This window comes from Scyliorhinus canicula, chromosome 15 (assembly GCF_902713615.1).
Source record: "Scyliorhinus canicula chromosome 15, sScyCan1.1, whole genome shotgun sequence".
Taxonomy (NCBI): Eukaryota; Metazoa; Chordata; class Chondrichthyes; order Carcharhiniformes; family Scyliorhinidae; genus Scyliorhinus; species Scyliorhinus canicula.
In genome coordinates this window covers 5,218,615-5,244,706 of record NC_052160.1, presented here as the reverse complement: position 1 = coordinate 5,244,706, position 26,092 = coordinate 5,218,615, and the positions used below count along the sequence as shown (strand labels likewise).

Below are 26,092 nucleotides of genomic sequence, written 5' to 3'. Positions count from 1 at the left end.
ACATCTTTGGGTTGTGGGGGCGAAACCCACGCAGACACGGGGAGAATGTGCAAACTCCAGACGGACAGTGACCCAGAGCCGGGATCGAACCTGGGACCTCGGCACCGTGAGGCAGCAGTGCTAACCATTGCGCCACCGTGCTGCCCTCCAAATCCAACATATTTGAACATGTTAGCACTTAATTCAAATTTTGATGTCAGAAACCTTTTTCAGTTAGTTTTCCAGTCTGACAAACACTTCTGTTACTCGTTCAGTTTCAGTAAAACATTTGTAGTTATGAAATGTATCTTCAGCAAAAAATCTGAAGATTTTACCATCACCTGTAGATTTAAATGATGTACTTGCTTTCCTTTGATGTAATTTTCGAAGGACAAGAATGAATACAAACAATATTACAATTAGAAGTGGGAGTAATCCAATAATAATCCAAGAGTTTCTAATTGTCTCGTTAGTCCAGGTAGACAGCAAAGATACTGGAACTTCTGTGAGGAAAAGAAGAACACATTTACAAGTTAGATTTGAATGTAGGTGCCCATTATCCAGGTATACTGTGATAATAATTTCACATTATAGCCAATTAAAATCAAACTCTTCCCAAAGCAAAGCAATTTCAAATTCCACCTATGAGAATAATTAAAAATTATTTTGAAATCTGTCATTGAAAATCAATTAATCCACTTAAAGCTCATCTCCTTTCATTCTCATTCTCCTTCTATCAAGTCTGTATAAAAATAACTATTGCTGCTCAGAGGTGTCCACAAGTTATCAGAGTAACCTGATCTCAAATTCTCCCAAAATAGAAATGATGCGTTCTGTTAATTCTCTTGTTCTTTGGCATGGTCAAGATTTAGAAATCAAGTCAGCCCCCCATTACATACGCGCTTTGCATTCATCACAGACAGCTGCCTATATTATTCAAATGCTTCTTAACCATTGGTTATCACCAGAGTCATCAATTACAAAGGTGGAGTTCAAATGCATTAAACACAACAGGTATTTCATATAGTTCTGGGTTTAGCCATTTAAAAGCTCCAATGTTTTTTGGTAAAGTGAGGTCTCCTGGCAGCTTCAATTAACTGTTTGCAGTATTAGCAACTGTGGGAAGAAGCTGCCGTACCGGGCGCCACAGTAGCACAGTGGTTAGAACTGTTGCTTCACAGCGTCAGGGTCCCAGGTTCGATTCCCGCTTGGGTCACTGTCTGCGCGGAGTCTGCACGTTCTCCCCGTGTCTGCGTGGGTTTCCTCCACAAGTCCCGAAAGACGTGCTTGTTAGGTGAATTGGACATTCTGAATTCCCCCTCCGTGTACCCGAACAAGCGCTGGAGTGTGGCGACTAGGAGCTTTTCACAGTAACATAATTGATGTACCATCGATTGCACGCGAGGCGAGTGATTTACCAAAGTCTGGCTTTAATTAACTAGAACACAGCTCTGTGATCGTCTACAGTGGAAAGGGACGATCGTCAGGCGTTTGAGCATTTATACCTCGTTAATAGAGGCGTGGTTAACTCAGCCTCTCGGCCAATCGGTCGAGAGGCACATGACCGACCAGGGCCAATGGTAAGCCGACGTTCTGGCCCAATGGCAGACGAGTATGCAGATCATATCATCACAATAATTGCAGTGTTAATGCATGCCTACTTGTGACACTGATAAAGATTATTATAATAAAGAAAGTGCAGACCTCGGGCAGCCTTAATTAGACGATCTTATCGTCTACTATGTAGAATGGGCAAATCGATGGACACATGAAGCAATTTCTTATTTAACAATGTATCTGTTTGAATAATGGCATAAATATTTATTTTTGCTTAGGTAGAAAACATCATGGTGAGGGCTCCAGAAAAGTAATTATCACATGTATGAAGAAAGAATTTAAAACAGATGAATTGAAGAACATTTGTCACTATTTCCATAGAAGATAAAGGAAGTAGTTGTTAACATGCTGGACGACACATAAAGGTTCTGCAAGATTAGACTAACAAAATGTGATCTTAAATGGACAAATAAACAAATTAAAAGGGAGTGCAATAAAAGCTGTTTTGAGTGCAACAAAAACAACTGGGGGCTGTTTAGCACACTGGGCTACATCGCTGGCTTTGAAAGCAGACCAAGGCAGGCCAGCAGCACGGTTCCATTCCCGTAACAGCCTCCCCGAACAGGTGCCGGAATGTGGCGACTAGGGGCTTTTCACAGTAACTTCATTGAAGCCTACTTGTGACAATAAGCGATTTTCATTTTCAAAGCTGCAGTTCATCCCAGCCGCTGAACCCATGTCTAATACAACACCAAGACTCGCACCACCATCAGCTGACCCTTACTAACCTAAATTGGCTCTCAGTCCCTTAATTTTTCCTAATTCTTCCAATTTAAAATTCTCACCCCAGTGCTTAAATCCCTTCATGGCTTTACCATTCCAATCTGTGTAAATTCCTCCAGCCCTACAAATCCTCCAGAACTCTATGTTCCTCTGAAAGGAACAACGTCCTACGTCCTCACCGTGGCAAGCACATCAAAGATGTTTCAGCTTCTGCTCCATAATTCCCTCCCTGAAAATCACTTTCTGCCTCCTTCCACTCCCCGAGGATCCTGTTTAAAAGCAATCCCTTTTAAACACCGTTCCTCACATCTCCTTTTTTGGATTGACACTTAACTTTGTTTGAATAGACCTGTGCAAGCTTCTTGGAATGTATTCCAACAGCAAGGGTTGTGACATTATGTGTAATGTCTAGTAAATAAAGGGTTAATGTAATATCATAATCGACCACTAGATGGAGCTGGGCACAGACATATAAAAAGGAATGCCTCTGCTTCTGGGGGAGTATAGAGAGTGGAGAGGGAATAGCCGCGGAGCGGAGAACTATTTAAGATAGTGTGCATGAGGCAAGTGTTAGTATAGTCCAGATTGTAGCTTAGTTAGGAATCTGTGCGGAGTCTGCACGTCCTCCCTGTGTGTGCGTGGGTTTCCTCCGGGTGCTCCGGTTTCCTTCCACAGTCCAAAGATGTGCGGGTTAGATGGATTGGCCATGCTAAATTGCCCGTAGTGTCCTAAAAAAAAGTAAGGTTAAGGGGGGGGTTGTTGGGTTACGGGTATAGGGTGGATACGTGGGTTTGAGTAGGGTGATCATGGCTCGGCACAACATCGAGGGCTGAAGGGCCTGTTCTGTGCTGTACTGTTCTATGTTCTAGTGAACAAACTGTATAATAAGTAGTATAATAAATACTAGCTTTGTTTATTTGACTTAGCTTTTTGTGGTTTTTGTGTAAACTACAAATCCATCCTGTAGCCACCTGGGGTGACCACTGCCCAACACAAAATGGAAGATTGCAAGGAATGCAGGGAAAATGGACATGTTGCAAAAGCAAGCAGCTTGCAAAACGCTTGTGTATTCTGACTGCTGCAGAAACCAGACAGCACTGTGAAAGAAAACAAGTTAGCATACTAATGAGGCGATACCGGGCGATCCCCAGGTACAATGGAAACAAGTTAACACAAATCGATACATTAAATGGAAGGCCAGACTTCTCGGCGCCAAAGGAAGTCCAAAACAATAAGCCCCAAGAACCGCCCAGTGATCGAGGAACTGCCCCGTTATTGGGGAATTCAAATCAATCGATTGGGAAGAGACCCAATCGATTGCGAGTGAATTGAGGGTCCGCCCAGACCCTGAGAGAGGTATAAAACAGAGACCCCGACCCCAGCTCTCTCTCTCTGCCAGCCTCTCCTTGACCAGCCAGCCCTCCCAACAGAACACCATTGCAGCAGAAGAACCTTGAGGAGGAGAGGCCTGGACAGTAGCCACCAACACATAAAAGTGTCATACAACGCACGCTACGAGAGTAGACACTCCTGACCCCCTTTAGTCCATAGCTACTGGAAGCCTGCGAACCCAGGACAAAGCTAGAGGCTTTCCTGACCCGGCAGTCCCCTTATCCAGATAAGTATTTGGCCTATTAGTGGTAGGATTAGCCTAGTCTTATAGGTTTATATGCATGATTAGTAGATTATTGTAATATAATAAACGTGTCTTGTTTGAACTTACTAACTGGAGTATGGATTTATTGCTTTGAACTTGAAACTTGTGGCGGTATCTTAACGATACCTGGTGACTCCAAAGCTAAGGAACGAAACAGAGCCAAATTGAGTGTTAAGCACACTCACCCAGATCGAGCAACATTTAGTGGCGACACCCGATGGGACTCGATTAGAAGTGGCCCCCCCACTCGGAGAGAACCCAGAAATTTGAATCTGAAATCCAATTGGGAAAAGGAAAAACCACAAGTGTTCAAGTAGTTCAAATCAATCCTCATAATTCGGAAGTGTGTTTTTGAATGCGTAACTAACAGGGTTGTAAGGTAAAACCGAGAGATTTTTGTTGCGACAAACTGTCGGGAGTTTTATAATTTGGAACATAGCAAAAGCCGCACCCGTATTTTAAGCATTGCCTTATTATCCCTCGTTCCAAATTTAAGAGAGCATAGGAGAAAAAAGAAATGGCCATGTAGGCAATGGAACGCCTCATGAACCCAGAGCAGTTCGTGGTCGCAGCGACCAACAGCAGCAGAGTAGGTCAGTGTCCCGTTTGGGAGCTGGAACTCAGGAAGTACCTCAAAGGGAAAGGATGGCCCCTTTGGAGTGAGTTTTGTGTGAATGAGGAGACAGGTCCCGGGAGTATAGGACATACTTGGTGGGAGAACCTATCTGAAATTCACAAGAAGAGTTTAGGTAAAGCACGTAAGCCGATGGCAATTGTGGCCTGCTTGGCACAATTGCGAGGCACAGAGGAGGTCATCAGGACGCTCCGAGCAGAGTTAGAGGAGAAAAACAGAATGAGCAAAGTGGATGTCAGGGACATCGAAAAGAAGAATTTAGGATTAAGACAACGACTGGCAGATAAGGATAGAGAGGTGGATGATGCCAAGAGGGCACATCAGTCTTGTCTAGCCCATCTGAGCAGCTCTCAAGTTCAGTACGAAAAAGCCTATCAAGATGTGCAGCGTGCAGTCTTGATAAGAGAAGAAGCAGAAAAACAGGTAGAGACACTGAAGAAGCAGTGTAGCGACCTAAAGGCAGCTTTAAGAGCACTCCATGCTGCCACCACTGAGCAAAGGCAAAGCACCGTAGACCACGCTAAATGTAGGAAGCAGATTGCGGAGCTGCAATCTCTGCTTTCTGTGCAGAATGGCTTCCAAGAGACCTTTGGAACACAGTTAGAAGAAGAGAATGCCCCAGATTGGCAGGAGTTAAGCGAGACAGCGCAGCGATATGTTCAGGGAACATGTGCGCTAGCAGCGCAGCAGAAAAGGAAAGCGCCTCAACCCCCCACAGATCAGATAGCACCCGCACCAATGAACCCAGTCACCACCCAACGAAAAGCAACTGCAGAAGGCGCACCCGAGATCACGTACACCACCCCCTTAACTGTAACACAACTAAGGGACGCGTGTGAGAAAATCTTGCTTGGGAGAAATCTGTCCACGGCAAAGTAACATTAAAGAACCCCGAAGAAGCTCAGGCTGCAGCAGATATTCAGGCAGTGAGAGAACACCAAAACCCCGCATGGGTAAATGAGGGAAAGAACAGCCCCCCACAGAAGTCACAGGAATGTTTTAACTGCGGACAGTTAGGGCATTTTGCTAGGGAATGCAACGGCCCGCAGAAATCTCAGAGAGGCCAGCAGACAGGCACTCTGAACAGGAACGAAGCTAAGCCTATTCACAGTATAGGGACACAGTCAGGACAGACCAATATGGACGGAACAGACTGACGGTGTTCGGGCTCCCCCACTTGGGTCTGTGACACCTTCTGGGACCGATCCGGACGACCGGTAGTCACGGCGAAAATTCGGGGAAAGCCCATAGAATTACTCTGGGACACAGGAGGGTCCCACATGACCATTAATTCCTCCACTACACCACAGGCAGACACGTGGCCCACTACAGCCACAATTACACTCAGCGGATTTACAGGCCACTCACAGCAGAGACACATTACAGCCCCTGTACCCATTCAGCTAGGGAATATCTCCACCAGACACCCCGTTATTTTAGTTAATCTGCCCCACACAGCAGAACACATACTAGGCATCGATTTTATGAATGCCCACAGCCTGTCGTTCGACCCAGTCAATCAGTGTGTCTGGCGAATGGTAAAATCAGACAGAGCACCCGCAACGCTCACAGTAGGTGAGTACGCAAACAGGATTAGCGCAGTAGGCGACTATTGTTTTGACCCGACCATGCTTAGCACAGACAAACAGGTTAGGGCAGTTTTGAACAAGCACAGGACAGCATTGCCAGTCACCGGCACGACTGCGGCAGAATGACTGGACAAGTTCAAATTACAGGACCTGACCCGAGACCACAAAGACAGTACAGATTTCCCCTAGAAGCGGAGGGAAAAATTGGAAAAGTTAGAGAGAGCTTATTAGAGCAGGGTGTACTTAGGACAGTAGCCTTGACTAATAATGCCCCTATTTGGCCAGTGAGGAAGTGTTACAAGTAGGCTTGCATTAACACCAGGACCAGCAAAGTTTCTAGTGCTGGGCCAGTCCTGCTACTGGGAAGGACACCGGATCAAGATTTACCAGGACATTGGGGCGGACTGGGCCAAGTGCCAGGCAGAGTCCAACAGGGCGAAAGCGGCCCTGTACAAAAACAAAGTTAAATTTGGGGTGCTGTACCCGGCTAAACTCTGGATCACATTCCAGGGCAGGGAGCATTTCTTCATGATCCCTGTGGACACGGGCTGGAAAAACAGCAGCAGAGACAGCGATGAGCAGATCACCCGAAGGGACTATAATGAACCAGAGAGACACTTTGCACAGGACTGCACTGCCTCGCTTTGAAGATGGGAACTAATATTCGCGTCACATGTAGGACATAAGGAGGAGACAATTATTAGTCCAAATTGCCCACGACTGGACACGGTTCCACAAGTGAACCTGACCAGCCTGGTGGAGGAAGTCAAAAAGGATCTGCAGAGGTGGGACACACCCCCACTCTCCCAGACAGGGAGGGTTTTCTTTAAATTCATTTATGGGATGTGGGCGTCACTGGTTAGGCCAGCATTTATTGCCCATCCCTAGTTGCTCTTCGGAAGGTGGTAGTGAGTTGGCCTTCTTGAAATGCTGCAGTTCTTAAGGTGTAGAGACACCCACAATGCTGTTAGGGAGGGAGTTCCAGGATGTTGCCCCAGCGACAGTGAAAGAACGGTGATATATTTCCAAGTCGAGGTGGTGAGTGACTTAGAGGGGAACCTCCAGGTGTCAGGATTCCCAGGTATCTACTGCTCTTGTCCTTCTAGATGTTAGTGGTTGTGGGTTTGGAAGGTGCTGCCTGAGGAGCCTTGGTGAGTTGCTGCAGTGCATCTTGTAGATGGTGCACACGGCTGCCACTGTTCGTCGGTGGTGGAGGGTTTGAATGTTTGTAGAATTGGAGCAATCAAGTGGGCTGCTTTGTCCTGGATGGTGTTGAGCTTCTTGAGTGAACATAGAACATAGAGAAATACAGCACAGAACAGGCCCTTCGGCCCACGATGTTGTGCCGAACTTTTTGTCCTAGGTTAATCATAGATTATCAGTGGGATTGGAGCTGCACTCATCCAGGCAAGTGGAGAGTATTCCAGCACACTCCTGACTTGTGCCTTGTAGAAAGTTGGTCCTCAGCGCCATAGTTCCAGTGCTATCCATTGCGCCACTGTGCTGCCCTTACAATGACATACCTACAGCCACTGCAACAATTGCTATTAGAGAACCTACTGGACGCAGACATCCAAGGGAGGGGAAACTGCAGGGACCTCTATGGGCGACTATTGGAAGGACACGCTCTCCACTGGACAAGACCAGGGAAAAATGAGAGGACCACCTCGGGTTTGAAATAGGGTGGAGAGACTGGAGTGAAGCACTCCAATGGGTCAACTGCACCTCTACTTGTGAGGCTAGGCCTATTGCAGCTCAAAGTGGTACACAGCGCACACTTAACTAGAATCCAATCGAGTAGGTTCTTCCATGAGGTGGAAGACAAATATGTGAACGGTGCCAAGGAGGCCCGGCCAACTACACCCACATGTTCTGGTCATTCCCCAGTCTTGTCGGGATCTGGATAGTCGCCTTCGAGGCGATGTCCAAGATGGTGGGGCCGAGGGTACAGCCATGCCTGAGAGTGGCAGTCTTTGGGGTATCAGAGCAGTCAGAACTCTTCATGGGGAGGAGGGACGACGTCCTTGACTTTGCCTCCCTGGTCACCCGCCGGAGAATCCTGCTCGGCTGGCGGTCAGCAGCACCACCCAAAGCTGCGGACTGGCTCTCCGACCTGTCGGAATTTCTCCAAATGGAGATAATCAAATTCACCATCCGGGGGTCAGAAGAGGGCTTCCACAAAATGTGGGAACCATTCACCAACCTGTTCCAAGATCTGTTTGCAGTCAACAGAGAATAAGCCAGAGGGGGGGGGGGGGGGGGGGGGGGGGGGGAATCACAGGCACAAACAAAAAGAAGGGAGTGGGGGAGGGGGGAGGAAACAAAGAGGCGCAGAACCCAACCATGCCCAACACACAACAATATACATTGTTTACATAGCACTATGCCTCCCCAACAGGTACAGGTTGGGAAACCCAATGAATAATGAAAGCATGCCAGACAACGAGAAGGGGAGGGGGATTGGGAGATCTAGCTAACTAGGCACCTGCTAAAAATCAAGAAATTGTAACTGATATATATAATGAAGGATAACCGATGTTCTCGGGCGCGATTCACCGATCGTGGAACTAAGTGTCCGCGCCGTCCTGAACCCCGTCGCGTTTCATGATGGTGCGAAATGGGCACGGGCAGTAGGGATTCTGGCCCCCACAGGTTCACGCCGCTCCAGCTTTATATCCTGGTGCGGACCGGGGGCGGCGCCAACCCGCACATGTGCAGTGGCGAAACGGCAACCGATGCATGCGCGGTAGACTCATGGAACGCTCCGGCCCCGACGGAACATGGCGCGGGGGTTCTGGGGCCAGAAGTGCAACAAAGTAGACCCGGAGGAGGGGCCGTCCTGCCGATCACTGGCCAGAGTCCATCGGAGCCCCCCCCTTCCCCACCCTGGTGAAGGAGTGCTTTACCCCGCCCCACAGGCTGCCCCCCGACTCTTCGCGCAGAGTTCCCGCCGGCAGCGACCAGGGGTGAACTGCGCCGGCGGGACTCTGCAGTTTCCGAGCGGCCGCTCAGCCCATCCAGGCCGGAGAATCGGCAGCCCGCGTCCGGCGGTGCGCCAATCGCGCCGATTCTCTGCACCTCGGAGAATCACGCGCCGGTGTTGAGGCGGCGTGGCGCGGTTGCAGCGATTCTCCGGCCAGGCACAGGGCTGGGAGAATCACGCCCCTGGTCTCCGTGTATGTTCACGTTCATCTTTGCTCTATATAAAAAGAAAATCAACTAATTCCATCTTGGATGCCTCGATTGAATCTGCCTCCTCTGCCCTCTCAGGCAGGGCTGTTCGGAACCAAATCACTCGCTGTGTGAAAATGTTTTTGCCATATCACCTTTGCTCCTTTACTAATTACCTTAAATCTGTGCCCTCTAATACTTGACCCTTTTGCCAATGGAAACAGTTCCTCCCTATCTGCTCTGTCCATCCCCTCATGGTTTTGAATATTTCTATCAATCTCCCTATTAATAACACCCAGAATACTGCATGCTTCATTAACTGCTCTCTCCGCCTGTCTTGCCACCTTTAATGGCTTATTTACACCTACACCCAGGTCCCTCTGGGTCTTGCACTCACTTTAGAATTGCTCCCTTTATTTTATGTTCCTTCCCTATGTTCCTCATATCACCTCATGTTTCTCCACATTGAACTTCAGCTGCCATCTCTGCCCATTCCACCAACTTGTCTATGTCGTATTGAGTTAGTTCTGCACTGACCTCACAGTTTACAACTCTTCCAAGCTTTGTATCATCCACAAATTTTGAAATGGTTCCCTGCACACCAAGATCTCAATCATTAATATAGATCAAGAAAAACAAGAGTCCCAATACTGACCCCTGGGAACTCAACTACAAACCTTCCTCCAGCCTGAAAAATATCCATTAGTCATTACCCCCTGTTTTTTGCCAATCCTATATCCAGATTGCTACTTTACCTTTTATTCTTGGAGCTGTAACGTTTTTCTCAAGTCTATTGTGTGGCACTATTGAATTACTTTTAGATGTCCCTGTACACCACACCAACAGCATTACCCTCATCAATCCTCTCTATTACCTCTTCGAAAAACTACAGAGAGTTAGTTAAATGCAGTTTCCCTTAAAAATCCATTCTTATCGATAACAAACTTGGCAACTACAGGAGCAGAGAACAAGGAAAATCCGGGCGAAAGACGGGACGGATGGCTTAAGTGGAGGTGATCGCGAGACGACAACGGCAGCAAAATCGTCCGGGAGAAGCAAGCGACAACACTAACACCAGATCCATTCGCGCATTGCCCTCTGTAATTGTTCTGTATTTGTTTCCCCGGCGCCCAAATGTATATGTATGCCCCCAGTTTCTCCCCCCCCCACAAACAGATGCCTACTTATGTGCTATAAACAATATTGCCAATTGTACAGAGCTGATGTTGTTGAGCTAGCACATAATATCCTACCAGTTATTTTATTCTAACTTTTTTTTTTCTTGTTGATTGTTTTGTTTTTTGTGCGTGTTCCCTTCTCTTCTATGCATATACGTATATATGTATTATATTTTGTGTACATAACGGTAAATATACTTTGTTCAAAAACCCAATAAAAAACATTTATTTAAAAAAATCCATTCTTGATTAACCCACATTTTTGTCTGAAGTTAAACTAACTGATCTGTAGATGCTGGGCTATCCTTAACCCCTTTTTTGAACAAGAGAAGATGGGAACTGGAGTCTGCTCCATAGAATCCCCACAGTGCAGAAGGAGGCCATTCGGCCCATCGAGTCTACACTGACCCTGTGAAAGAGCACCCTACCTAGGCCCATTCCGCCGCCTTGTCCCTATAACCCCACCGGACTTGCACACCTTTGGTCACAAAGGGGCAATTTAGCATCGTCAATGCATCTAACTTGCACGCCTTTGGACTGTGGGGGGAAACCGGAGCACCCGGAGGAAACCCACGCAGACACAGGGAGAACGTGCAGACTCCACACAGACAGTGACCCAGCAGGGAATCGAACCTGGGAGCCTGGCGCTGTGAAGCAACATTACGAACCCCTGTGCTACCGTGCTGCCTTTGGACACTAAGGAGCAATGTATCATGGCCAATCTGCCTAACCTGCACATCTTTGGACTGTGGGAGGAAACCGGAGCACCCGGAGGAAACCCACGCACATACGGGGAGAATGGCAAATCTCAAGGCCGGAATGGAACTCGGGTCCCTGCCACTGTGAGGCAGCGGTGATAAACACTGTGCCACCATGCTGATCTTAAGAGTATCTATTTCAACTCTGGTAAATAAGAAAGTAATTCAAATGTTGGATGCAGAGCAAAGAAGAATTCCAAGCGTCAGCAATCGGAGTTAGAATGAAATAAGTAAGAAGTCTTACATCACCGGGTTAAAGTCCAACAGGTTTGTTTCAAACACGAGCTCTCGGAGCGCAGCTCCTTCCTCAGGTGAATGGAGAGGTATGATATCTCTCCATTCACCTGAGGAAGGAGCTGCGCTCCGAAAGCTAGTGTTTGAAACAAACCTGTTGGACTTTAACCTGGTATTGTAAGACTTCTTACTGTGCTCACCCCAGTCCAACGCCGGCATCTCCACAGAATGAAATAAGGAAGGGACATGAGAACTAGATTAAACATACAGTAAATAGGGCAGCACGGTGGCGCAGTGGTTAGCACAGCTGCCTCACAGCGCTGAGGTTCGATCCCGGTCCCGAGTCACTGTCCATGTGGAGTTTGCACATTCTCCCAGCGTCTGCGTGGGTCTCACCCCCACAACCCAAAGATGTGGAGGTTAGGTGGATTGGCCGCGCTAAATAGTCCCTTAACTGGAAAAAGAAATAATTGGGTACTCTAAATTTATTTAAAAAAAGAAACATACAGTAAACATTTGGAAAAAGATAAATCCAAAATATTACTTTAAATTGTGTAAAGAGAGACAAGTTCAAACTTGTGACAGGCAATTTTAGGATTATCAGGATGTCATCTTGCATCAGCATTTTAATGTACTCCACAGGAAAGTGGTAAAATTAAAGTGACAGTTCGATGCGGGGAGTGGAGGGTAATTCACTATCTGGATTAGAACGGGATGAATGTGCGAGGAATGGCCAGCAACTTTGTGATGACACAAAAACCTTTAGCTCCTCAGATTCACCATACATTTTGCAGCTTGCAATATGTTTATGTACCGATTTCAGATCATAGTTTTATTTTGACAATTTGTTCTTCTAAAAAACATGTTCCTGCTCAATGCGGTCAAATAAAAATAGATCTGCAGAGCAACTTACACTTCTGCTATGATACCAGTTCCACTTCACATTTGATTGCATTCAAAAACATCGTCACTCCCTCCGACTCCAATCTTAGCAAGGTTGCCCAAATCATTTTCCAGGGTCTTGCAAATTCTTTCAAAATTGTTAGGCGCTTTTTTCTTTTTACGCAGCACCTCTAGGAATCCAAGTCAATTATTCGTGGAAGGAAGTGTTGAGAAAGTGACGTTGCACATTGTTCAGTGACATCTTTTTTTTGAATGCAGCCCAAGATAATAGAATCAAAGTTTCCTCTTGTTCTGACAGAAACCCTGACTGAGCCACACACACACACACCACCAACAGCACAGGGTTGCAGTGTCCTCAATTGGATACAAATGCTACGCTGGATTGGCAAACCCAATAAAAACCCTTGCAAACTCTTTGCATGGGAATCGGAAACAGAAATTAAATTAGATGTTCTCCCAGAATCACTGAACAGCACTGTTGAAGCACAGGAGGAATTACTCTGCATCCTTCCATACTGAACATTCTAACTTGACTCTGGGCGGTAATTTCAACTTTACCCACCTGGTCAGAGACCAACACCATAAGGTCGGCTGTCATTTCACACATGCCTGATTTTATATCCCACTCATAGGAACATGGGAGCAAGGGTAGGCCATTCAGCCCATCGAGCCTGCTTCGCCACCCAACTAGATCATGGCTGACCTCCACGTCACTTTCCCATGCCATCCCCAGATCCCATGATCTCATTAATATCCAAAAATCTATCAATTTCTGTCTTGAATATGCTCAATTACTGAGCTTCCACAGCCCTCTGGGGTAGAGAAACTCCTCATCTCAGTCTTAAATCCTTATTCTGAGACTGTACCCTCTGGTTCTAGACTCACCAGGCAGGGGAAACACTCTACCCATCCAGTCACGCCCGGTAAGAAGTTTGAAGTTTCATTTCGACCACCTCTCATTCTTTGAAACTCTTGAGACTAGCATGCACTGCAAAGTTACCCATTGAGCACTGCAATCAAAAGGTGTTCTTGTCTAAATTGGCAGTAACTAAGTTAAGATAAGTAAAAGTTTTAGGACACAAAGTCTTAGCTTGCAAGTTCAAAAGGCCTGTACATAATTTAGGATTTGATGTACTCTACAGGGAGGGGGTTTAGTTTTGAATGAAATCATAGAAACTATGGACGGGATTCCCTGGTCTCGTCTGTAGGGGGAGCCGTTGTGAGCGAGAACGGAAAATTTGGCGTACAAATTTTACTGCTTGCCGTTTCTAGGGATGTGTTAGTGCCATGTAGGCTATTACAGGCGGAGACTTCGCTACCTCACATTCCACCTTTATCACAGTCCATAAACCTACTCTTTGAGCAAACCTTTGATCATCGGACTTCATAACTTCTTATGTAGCATCTTCTCAGTGCCATATATAATGCTCTCCCATGATCTACCCAAGGCGTTGGGATCTAACCCCTTCACCTCAGAGATCTCGGGTGAGGGCCGTTCAGTGCTGGTTTCCACAAACGAGGATCAGACAGGATGGCCATTGAGGGGGTCTCCCAAAGAATCAGAGGCCCCGAGCTGCTTGCCCTCTGGGCAGGGTGGCTCCCTGGCACTGCTAGCTTATCCCCCTGGCAGCACCATCTGGGTGCCAGCCTGGCAGTGCCTGGGTGCCCACATTGTTATCAGATTGATATGAGGATGTCTGCTTATCATGTTGGAAACTCGGAGAAAGCGCAGAGTCGGCCAGAGTTGGTGTAAGGAAGACTTGGGGCTGTTGGATGTATCAGAGGGAGGAATGAGCAAGGGAGATAATCCATTGATTCTTAACTGAAGCCGACCGTGCAACCTTAGGAAGAACAGTGCTGAGAAAATGGACCAAAGGTGAAAAGTGGGATCATCATCATCCATGCTGATCAATAGAAATACTGCAGATTACCCATTCCCATTTCGGTGCTGTTAGAAGTCAGAGTAGTCCGTGTAGTTTACCATCTACGGACATTTTGATAAGAAATGCAGCTCAGAAAGGTATGGATTAGGTGGCAAATGGGACATTTGAGCTCAGGGATTGTATCCCACAATGGAATTCATGCTGTTGAATCAGGTTCCCTCGCTTTGTAAATACTTCACCTTATTCTGTGGATTCAATTTGGAATAAGGGAAACTTTGTGGGCATTCATTTCCGCCACTGAAAAAAACTCACAGGAAACTAGTTAACATCCTAACTGAGAAACACAGACATCTGAATGTCAGACTTAACTGGCTTTGTTTTAATGATAATGCCATTCTTGGAACAAACATTTTAATTGTTTTGTCTAGCACGTAAGGCTGTGGAAGCTAAATTAGATTGCCATAGAATAATATGATCACTTAAATGCAAATGATGTGGCTTCCTTCTGATGATGAATGTAAATTTCAACAACTGCCATGTGATAGACTAAACCTGCATCGACTTCATAAAATCTCGACAGCGCAGAAGGAGAGCATTTGGCACATCGTGTCTGCACTGACCCTCTGAAAGAGTATCCGACTTAGGGCGGGGGAGTGGGCCTATCCCTACACCTCCGAACCTAACCTGCACATCTTTGGATATTGAAGGGTAATTTAGCTTGGCTAATCCACCTAACTTGCACATCTTTGGACTGTGGGAGGAAACCGGAGCACCCGGATGAAACTGACGCAGACACAGGGAGAATGTGAAAACTCCGCATTGTACAGAATTGAACTTTCTGCTGCTGAATCATTGGCCGGGTTAAAGCTATCCTATTTGGAGGCAGTCAGAAACACTGCACCTCAGCCATGATCCACTGGAGCTCAACCCCATTCAACAATCCTGATAACCTGATGGTTCCTGGTCTCGGTCCTTGCATTCTATCACCAAGACTACCTACTGCCACCTCCAAAATACCTCCCGTCTGTGCCCATGATACAAGGGTTAATGTAGACTAGTTACTATAGAGATATATATAACTGGAGCTGTGGGAGACTTGTGGACTGGACAGAGAGCCATGCAGAAACCAGCATGGAGTCAGCTCCGAGGAAGGATTATTCCAATTCCAATTCGCTTTCCGTACTTAGTCCTGCACTGTTTCCACAGCTACTGATTCCTGGAATAGGTCGCTAATCTGTCACAAGGGGCTTATAGCTTGAGGGACGCCACCCCACATCAAGCATGGCTGACCAGCAGTGTCTCCCGCTCTTACCGCCAGCCAATTGAAATGCTGGGAGAAGTTGCAGGTTGACCGCGTTAAGGTTGAACGCCATAAGTCCTGGGAAGGGACTCGAACCCGGAGCCTCTGACTCAGAGGCAGGGGTGCCACCCGCTGTGCCACAAGACCTCCCAGCTTGGACTATACTCTGTAAATATCTATACAGTCATATGTTATCAATAAAGTAAAGTCGCGGGCAGCATGGTGGCGCAGTGGGTTAGCCCTGCTGCCTCACTGCGCCGAGGTCCCAGGTCCGATCACGGCCCCGGGTTACTGTCCGTGTGGAGTTTGCACATTACCCCCGTGTTTGAGTGGGTTTCACCCCCACAACCCAAAGATGTGTAGAGTAGGTGGATTGGCCACGCTAAATTGCCCCTTAATTGGAAAAAATGAATTGTGTACTCTAAATTTTAAAAAATTATAATAAAATAAAGTAAAGTCACAATAGTCCCAGATAACCAGAGGCTACTTTCCCCTTTGAGGGGAGAGCTGACTGGCGGTGATTTAACCTGAGGATCACCACACCTCAGGTGAGGGGTGAGGTTGAGAGGGTGGGGCCTTCCCTGATAACCTCAGCCGGTACGGGAATTGAACCCACGCTGCTGGCCTCGCTCTGCATCACAAACCAGCTGTCCAGTCAAATGAGCTAAATCGCACTTATTTAACCGTGCAAAGCTCAGAATCTCTTCATGAGACTGACGGAATATTCAACATACAACATGGTGGCAGCTTCTGGAAAAATCCAGAACCTCAGAAACTGGAGCAGAAATTCCAAAAGCTGCAAAAGTAAAGTAGCAGCATTCTACCCTGACTGAAAACACCTGGTGAAGACATGGAGGAAGATCGCCTCAGACAAGCTCCCATTCGGTGAGAACCCACCAAAATCCAACTGGTGGGGAAGGCCCTTATTAAAAAAAAATACTTACTGTGGTGCCATCTTTGAAATCTGCACAGCGTTTAAAAGTAAACTCATAAAACCTTTTAAAAAGCTATGGGTGTAAGAAAAATCAACTCTACAAGACCAATTTGGACTGATCCAGGGCCACACCGGACACAAAATTGGGTGCCTTGGATAAGACAATTTTTAAGTTATTACTCTGGCCCGTGCTTTTGGTCTCTTTCTCGGTTTTCCCTCTTTGGGTCTGATTCAGAGCTTTGAGGTACTTCTGGGACACTTTGATCCACACAGGACAGTCACCACTGGCCAGTCTCCTAGCCTTCCCCCTGCATCACTCCAGCATTGGCAATGGGCTCTGAGCAAACACGGGAGTCCTTCAGGTCACAGAGACCAAAGTCTTTCATAGAATTTACAGTGCAGAAGGAGGCCATTCAGCCCATCGAGTCTGCACCGGCTCTTGGAAAGAGCACCCTACCCAAGGTCAACACCTCCACCCCATCCCCATAACCCAGCAACCCCACCCAACACTAAGGGCAATTTTGGACACCAAGGGCAATTTATCATGGCCAATCCACCTAACCTGCACATCTTTGGACTGTGGGAGGAAACCGGAGCACCCGGAGGAAACCCACGCACACACGGGGAGGATGTGCAGACTCCGCACAGACAGTGACCCAAGCCGGAATCGAACCTGGGACCCTGGAGCTGTGAAGCGATTGTGCTATCCACAATGCTACCGTGTTGCCCACAATGAAGGGAAAGAAAATGATACATGTTGTAAAAAGAAATCTGATTTTGTAAAATCTCATTAGCCTTTCCTCTGAAAGAAAATGGTGGTATGTGTGGCAGCACAGTAGTTATGTTCCTGACTATAATCTAGAGGATCAGATTAATGTGCCAGAGACCTCAGTTCAAGGGCCTCCAGGGAAGCTGGGAAATATAAACTTAATTCATTAAAATTTGGAATTTTTTTAAAAAAGGAGTATTCATGACCATGAATCTCTCAATAGGCATAAAGACACACCTGGTCGACTGGTGTTCTTTACGGAAGGAAGTCTACCATCCCCACCTGGCCTGGCCTGGCCTGAACGTGGCCCCTGCAATGAGGTTCACTCTGAACTGCCCTTTGAATCGGCTCAGTTGGTTTTCAGAATGGCAGCCGACTGCCATTTGGGATGGACAATAAATGCTGACCTCACTAGCAACGTTCATGACCTGAGAATGAATTAAAAACTAAAGCCGTGGCTTTGTCACCTGTTAACAACTGTACATTTTAATTAACCCACGATCAACCACTTGCTGAAAACCAAAAGGAGTGGATTTCTTAAGAGCTGGAATGATAGATTTTGATTGTGTGATGACAGGCAGACTATCATCTGTATATAATACGAGTAGTTCATCATCACTGTAAACTCTATGATCTACGATCTGCATGTGTACTATAACTTATATGTTTTGCTGGTGTAGTTCTAGCATCCAACCAGCAGGTGGGGCGAGTACGGAGTACGGAGTCCCCGGATGCACCATGTGTTCCTGCATATTAAAGTAGCTCTGTTGTATCCAAGTGTAAGTCAGTGTTAGACATTTATTTCCAACTGTATTCATCTTAGACATTTTAGTTATTCGTTAGGTGTAGTGTTAGTAATAAATAACTTTGTTTAAGTCTTATGTTGTTTCTTCACACAGCGACATGGAGATTCGACATCAGCCCAATCAAAGAACATTACAGGTTGATGCTAATGTTGATGCTAACGTTGGCCCAATGTCCATGCGCCCTGCGAAGAGGATGAGCGTTGAAAAACAGTCAAGTATCACATCGTGTCAGAGAGGAAATACATAAAAAGCAGACAAGAAAATAGTTTCGTAAAGGAAACAAACTACTATTCTTAACCAACTTATTTGTCTTTGAGACTTCTCATCTTTGGCAGCTAAGTTTTATGTAAGTCTATAAGATTAGTCGATATGGACTTCAGTAAGGCCTTTGACAAGGTCCCTCATGGTAGACTGGTACAAAAGGTGAAGTCACACGGGATCAGGGGTGAGCTGGCAAGGTGGATACAGAACTGGCTGGGTCATAGAAGGCAGAGAGTAGCAATGGAAGGGGGCTTTTCTGATTGGAGGGCTGTGACTAGTGGTGTTCCGCAGCAATCAGTGCTGGGACCTTTGCTGTTCGTAGTATATATAAATGATTTGGAGGAAAATGTAACTGGTCTGATTAGTAAGTTTGCAGACGACACAAAGATTGGTGGAATTGCGGATAGCGATGAGGACTGTCAGAGGATACAGCAGGGTTTAGATCGTTTGGAGACTTGGGCGGAGAGATGGCAGATGGAGTTTAATCCGGACAAATGCGAGGTTATGCATTTTGGAAAGTCTAATGCAGGTAGGGAATATACAGTGAATGGTAGAACTTGATAAAGAGTATTGACAGTCAGAGAGATCTAGGTGTACAGGTCCACAGGTCACTGAAAGGGGCAGCACAGGTGGAGAAGGTAGTCAAGAAGGCATACGGCATGCTTGCCTTCATTGACCGGGGCATTGAGTATAAGAATTGGCAAGTCATGTTGCAGCTGTATAGAACCTTAGTTAGGCCACACTTGGAGTATAGTGTTCAATTCTGGTCGGCACACTACCAGAAGGATGTGGAGGATTTAGAGAGGGTGCAGAAGAGATTTACCAGGATGTTGCCTGGTATGGAGGGCATTAGCTATGAGGAGCGGTTGAATAAACTCGGTTTGTTCTCACTGGAACGACGGAGGTTGAGGGGCGACCTGATAGAGGTCTACAAAATTGAGGGGCATAGACAGAGTGGATCGTCAGAGCCTTTTCCCCAGGGTAGAGGGGTCAATTACTAGGGGGCATAGGTTTAAGGTGCGAGGGGCAAGGTTTAGAGAAGATGTACAAGGCAAGTTTTTTTACACAGAGGGTAGTGGGTGCCTGGAACTCGCTGCCGGAGGAGGTGGTGGAAGCAGGGACGATAGTGACATTTAAGGGGCATCCTGATAAATACATGAATAGGATGGGAATAGAGGGATACGGATCCAGGAAGTGTAGAAGATTGTAGTTTAGTCGGGCAGCATGGTCTGCACGGGCTTGGAGGGCCGAAGGGCCTGTTCCTGTGCTGTACTTTTCTTTGTTCTTGTTCTTTGTAGTTTGTCATACCTTACTGAGTACACTGTTTCAGGGATATTCCTCTGTGTCATATTAAAATCTAATATACCCAGTGCACCAAAGGAAAGAACAGTCACTCTGTTCAATAGTCTGGAAATTCCACCCAGTGTAAGTTGCAATTATGCACGTGAGGAGAGAAATGAAGAAGCTCAATGAAGAAGGAGTTTGCTTATTTTCCTCTGTTACAACCACGTGCGAAAGGGTAAACATTTATTCCCCTAATTTCCCACTCCCAAATCTGACCATAACATGATTTGTTGTCAAGTGAGAAGGTTGAAGGAATTCTCTCAAGGTTCGGAGTTTAGCCATTCACATAATGATTGCAAAGACCCGACAGGCTTCCATGAGGTTCAAAACAAAAACAAAAAAGAGTGAGTTTCAATTTGAGTCAAAAACCCACCCAGGTAAAGATAGTAAAATATTTTAAAAGATTAACCCACAATTCTTGAATTTACACGACCCACATTCACGCAAACACAGATTTACAAGTTATACTGCAGTTCGTTACTTTCTAAGCCAACTCGAAGTCCAATTTTGCACCATGAGCGCAATGCGATCATCTGCATGAAGAAAAAGGGGTTTTAGTCCATCAACGTGCACATGATCAGTGAACAATGAGCCATACAATGCAAGTCGATACATGCTTCCTGGGCAGAGATCAGCCAATCATCCGTGCTCCACTCAGTTCAAAGTGAAGGAAATGGGAAGGTGACTCGTCGGAGATCAAGGAAACCCTCTCTGGCTCCAATGGCAACTTTGTAGAAGCTACAGACATAAATAGAATGCAGATACAGTAAGGCCCTGCTATCATTATGGAGATTAACACTGTAGCATCTGTTAATTAAATCGCTAGGATTGAACCCCAGCATTTCCAAGATCATTCATTTGTTGCCTTTTGCTAAATTTTGCAATACAAAGATGCCGGGCGCGATTCTCAGCCCCCCACGACGGGTCGGAGAATAGCGGGAGGGCCTTCCCGACCTCCCGCTATTCTCCCCCCCCCCCCCACCCCTCCACGGCCGCCCCACGACACGAATCGCTGCTCGCCGTTTTTTTACGGCGAGGAGCGATTCTCCCCTAGCCGATGGGCCGAATTCCCAGGCCTTTACGGCCGTTTTCACGAACTCCAACACACCTGCTATCACAGTTCGTGAAAACGGCCGCAAAGTGACGTTCTGGAGAACCATGCCACCGATTGGCACGGGCCCGGGATCGGTGGGCACCGATCGCGGGGCAGCGGGTCCGAACCCCGCACACTCTTTGTTCCTCCGCCGTCCCGCTGGATCAGTCCGCGGGGCGGCTGAGGGGCATAACAGCCCGCGCATGCGCGGGTTTCACGCATATGCGTGATGACGTCATCCGCGCATGCGTGGATTTGAGCCGTCCAATCCGCGCATGCACGGCTGACGTCATCATTTGCGTCAGCCGCCGTTGACCTTGGCGCGCGGGCTTAGCGGAGTTCACTAAGCCTGCGATGCCGAGGTTCACGGGGCCCCGCTGCTAGCCCCGACCGGGGAACAGAATCGGGTTCCGGGAGGGGTGCGGAGGCTGCCGTGAAACACGGCCAGTTTCACGGCAGCCTTCATGACTCTCCGCATTTGCGGAGAATCGCGCCCACCAACTTTGATAAAGGGGAGGGACCTGCAACAGCAGAACAGATGCAGACACAGGCCAAAAGGATGCAACTATAGAAATATAATTGTAGCCCAAAAGGTTACATCGGGTACAAATCCAAACGTTACTTAGTTGAGTTTGTGAACTCCCCCATGAAGGAGCCCTCCCAGCTACATGGTACCAGATAACAGGCATGTTTTACAACAGCGGTTTTTGCACCGTTTCTACTTTAATGACCATATGTTATCATTTTATTCACCAGAATCAGAAAGAATCTCTTCAGATAAAGTTCAAATGCTTTGCAACCAATTTATTCGATCACCTTCTGAAGGGCAATTAGGGGTGGACAATAAATGCTGATCGATGACACATCCCCTGAAGGAATAAATAAAAAGGACAGGTAGGTAGGCAACATAGCGGTTAGCACTGCTGCCTCACAGCGCCAGGCACCCGACTTCAATTCCAGTCTTGGGTCACTGACGTGCTCTCCCTGTGACTGCGGGGGTTTCCTCCGGGTGCTTCTGTTTCCTTCCAGTCACAAAGTTGTGCAGGTTAGATGGATTGGCCATGCTAAAATTCCCCTTAAGGTCCAAGGTTGTGCAGGTTAGGTGGGATTGAAGGATGACAGGGATATTGTGGGGAGGGAGTTGGCCTAGAAAGGGTGCTCTTTCGGAGGGTCGGTGCAGACTTGATGGGCCAAATGGCCTCCTTCTGCACTGTAGCAATTCTATGGAGAGTATAGTTAATAAATAATCCAGTATTCTGGGCTTCACCAATGGGACATAGACTGCACGAACAAGGAGGTTACGCGGAACTTGTACAATACGTTGGTTCAGCTTCAGCTGGAGTATTGTATCCAGTTCTGGGCACTACTTTAGGAAGGATGTGAAAGGGGAGAAGCACGGTGGCGCAGTGGTTAGCATTGCTGCCTCATGGCGCCGAGGTCCCAGGTTCGATCCCGGCTCTGGGCCACTGTCCGTGTTTGCGTGGGTTTTGCCCCCACAACCCAAAGACGTGCAAGATAGGTGGATTGAACACTTTAAATTGACCCTTAATTGGAAAAAATGAATTGTGTACTCTAAATTTATTTTTTTTTTAAAAGGAAGGATGTAAAGGCATAGATGGGATTTCAGAAAATATTCGCAACAAAAAAGCTCCTCATTCATGGGACCAGTTTTGAAGATAGATTGAAGACATTAGGCCAGCTTTCCTGGGTGGAAAGCCTGTTGAGAGGAGATTTCATGAACATTTTCAAAATCATGAACGGTCTGGACAGAGTAGAGAGGGAGAAACTGTTCCCACTCATGAAACGACTGAGAATGGAAGAGCGTAAGTAAGTAACTAAGTAATTGGTACAACAGGCAAAGTAACGTCAGGAAAGCAGAGAGTGGTTGAGGTTTACCTGAAAGAGTGTGGTAGCCATGCTGTGGAAATGCCGGCGTTGGACTGGGGTGGGCACAGTGAGAAGTCTCACAACACCAGGTTAAAGTCCAACAGGTTTGTTTGGAAGCACTCACTTTCGGAGCACTGCTCCTTCATCAGGTCACCTGAGGCAGGAGCTGCGCTCCGAAAGCTAGTGATTCAAAACAAACCTGTTGGACTTTAACCTGGTGTTGTGAGACTTCTTACTGAGAGAGTGTGATGGAGGCAGGTTCAAGTGAAGTATTTAAAGGCGCATTTGACTATTCCGAAAAGGAAGTGCTGGGTTGTGGTGAGAAGAGGGGGGGATTGGCACAAAGTGAATTGCTCATTCAGAGAGCCAGTGCAGACCTGATGGGCTGAATGATCTCCTTCTACACTGTAACAATTCTGTGATTCTGTGAAATGAATATGCATCATGCAGCTAGGTCGTATTGGGGAGATTTTCTGAGCGAAGCCCCTTCAACGTTTCAGAGTGACCAATAGTTGCAAATCTAAACTCTAGCTGATACTTGTGCTAAACTGCAGTGGATGGTGTGCGTTCAGAAGGGCCGTGAAGTTGAGGGACTGGTTTGAATCAGACAGCAGGAAATGAGTAACAAGCTCGTGATATTTGTAGGAACCATTTAACCTAGAAATCTTTTTGTAGCATTTCTTTCTCAGTTCTCTTCAGTTGTGTTATATTCCGTTGCGGCATTAATTATCTCTGCTGCACTAGTAGTTTCTGTGGAGGTGGCCTTTTAATAACTGAAAAGACTCCTAAATTCCAGTTCCCTCATTACAACCTGGATTTGTTGTTGGACACGGAAAATGTTTTGAATGAACCTCAATTACTTTTAAGATCTGATTGCACAGAACAATAAGCACTGAGTGATGAGACCTCCTGCTCGGCCCAAACATTAATTCCTTTTGATTTATTTTCCCGCCAAGGATTTCTCCACCCACGGTAAAAGCAAAAACCAAAGTCAATCATTTTTAAGTCGGAAACCATTCTTTCCACAACAGGAACAATAATAGCTCAGTGAGAACAATATGTTTCAGAACTATCTGTTCCCTTTTTTAAAAAACTTTTTCAAACATTGCCCTCCTGGTTTTGATCTCTTCCTGTCCAAGAGAGCAGAGAAACAGCATGTTGCTAGGAGTGCTGTTCCATAAGCAGCCACCAGATGGTGGGATAGGTCAAGCAGGCCTGACGTTCTCCTGGTACCTCACCTGAAGCACAGAACTGATCTTTTACAAACTTGCTCATAAATACATTTCCAAGCGTTTGAATTATTGGTCTGTTCTGACTCAACAAAACATGGAGCACTGGTTTCCTAAAAACAAAGAATGAGGTCCTAAAAGCAGAATATAGGGAACATAAGAATTAGGAGCAGAAGTGGGTAAATCAACCCTTTGAGCCTGCTCCGCCAATCAATCAGATCATGGCTGATCTTTTCTGGTCTCATAGCCACCTCCCTACCTGTTCCCCATGTCCCGTAAACCCATTTTTTATAATCAGAAATATATCTATCTCCCTCTTGAAACCATTTAATGAAATTGGATGGGTTCTACCTGGGCAGGATTGGAGCGATACCCGAGGGGGAGTATTTACTAGAGTGGTTGGAGAGGGTTTAGACTGAAATGACAGGAGGGGGTGGGAATCGAAGCAAGGAGTCGGCAGGGGGGGGGGGGGGGGGGAATCGAAGCAAGGAGTCGGTGGGGGGGGGGGGGGGGTGGAGAAAGACATGTTTGAATGAATTGCGCAAATAGATGTAAACGGGTATGTAACGGGATTACAGAGACATGGCTGCAGGGTGACCAGGGATGGGAACTGAATATCCTGGGGTATTTAAGATTTAGGAAGGTGAAACAAAAAGGAAAAGGCAGGGAGGTTACATTGCTGGTTAAAGGGGAAATTAACACAATAGTGAGGAAGGATATTTGCTTTGATGATGTGGAATCCGTCTGGGTAGAGTTGAGAACCACCAAGGGGTAAAAATGTTAGTGGGGGTTGTATATAGACCCACAAACTGTAGTAGTGATGCTGGGGATGGCTTTAAATAGGAAATTAGAGGCGCATGTGATAAAGGAACATCTGTAATTATGGGTGACCTTAATTTTTTTAAAATAAATTTCGAGTACCCAATTAATTTTTTTCCAATTATGGGGCAATTTAGCACGGCCAAGCCACCTACCCTGCACATCTTTGAGTCGTGGGGGAGAATCCCGTGCAAACACGGGGAGAATGTGCAAACCCCACACCGACAGTGATCCAAGGCCGGAATCGAACCTGGGACCTCGGCACCATGAGGCAGCAGTGCTAACCTCTGCGCCACCATGCTGCCTCTGAGTGACTTTAATCTGCATATACATTGGGCAAATCAAATTAGTAACAATACCATAGAGGAAGACTAACTGGAGTGTGTACACAATGGTTTTCTGGACCAATATGTTGAGGAACCAATTGTACAATAGGCCATCCTAAACTGGGTATTGTGTAATAAGAAAGAAACACTTGGCAACCTAGCTGTGGAAGATCACTTGGGATGAGCGACCATAATATGATAGAATTCTTCATCAAGATAGAAAGTGACATTTTTGATTCTGGGACTACGGTCCTGAATCTAAATGAAGGAAACTATGATGGTATGAGGCACGGGTTGGCTATGGAAGATTGGAAAACTTATTTGAAGGTGGATAGACTATGCAAACATTCAAAGAGCACATGGATGAACTGCAACAATTGTTTATTCTTGTCTGGCGCAAAAATAAAATGGGAAAGGTGGTCAAACCATGGCTTACTAGGAAAATTAGAGATAGTATTAGATCCAAGGAAGAGGCAAACAAATTGGCTTGGAAAAAACAGCAGACCTAAGGTTTGGGAGCAGTTTATAATTCAGCAGGAGGTCAAGGGAATTGATTAAAAAGGGGGGGGGGGAAGGGCATAGGAGTAAGCTTGTGGGGAACATAAAAACAGACTATAAAAGCTTCAATATGTGTGTGTGAAGAGAAAAGATTGGTGAAGACAAATGTAGGACCCTTACAGTCAGAAATTTGGGAATTTGTAATGGGGAACAAAGAAATGGCTGACCAATTTGGCATGCGAGTGTCTCTTTAAGAAATGTTTTTGTCTTATCACATGGCTTCAGTGATGTCATTGTATGGAGCTGGGCGGTGGCTCGGAGTTTTACGTTCGCTTTGAGTTTGACCTGGTTTTGTATTGCACAGGTTGGAAAGAAGCATCTCTCTATCTTCAGTTTAAAAGCTGTTTCCAGACTGCTTGGCAACTTGAAAAGAAATAACTGCTTTCTGGAAGGAATTCAAACCTGCTGTTTTTGGAAGGAAACAAAAGCATCCAGACCAG

At 46.4% G+C, this 26,092-nt stretch overlaps 1 protein-coding gene across 4 annotated transcripts in view; it reads right to left on the bottom strand.

Annotated features, from left to right (window-relative positions):
* LOC119978685 (tumor necrosis factor receptor superfamily member 17-like) overlaps nucleotides 1–26,092 on the bottom strand; it is a 75,829-nt gene that overhangs the window by 8,853 nt on the left and 40,884 nt on the right. For 2 of the 4 annotated variants that reach the window (XR_005463536.1, XM_038820478.1), the window contains exon 2: nucleotides 321–482. Coding sequence is in view for 2 of the 4 variants with exons in the window: in XM_038820478.1 (XP_038676406.1) it covers nucleotides 321–482 (162 nt within the window). In the remaining 2 variants the exon portion in view is untranslated. Of the gene's footprint in view, nucleotides 1–314; nucleotides 483–12,453; nucleotides 12,663–26,092 lie in introns of those variants that run through there. The other 2 variants (XR_005463534.1, XM_038820477.1) reach the window with 2 other exon arrangements.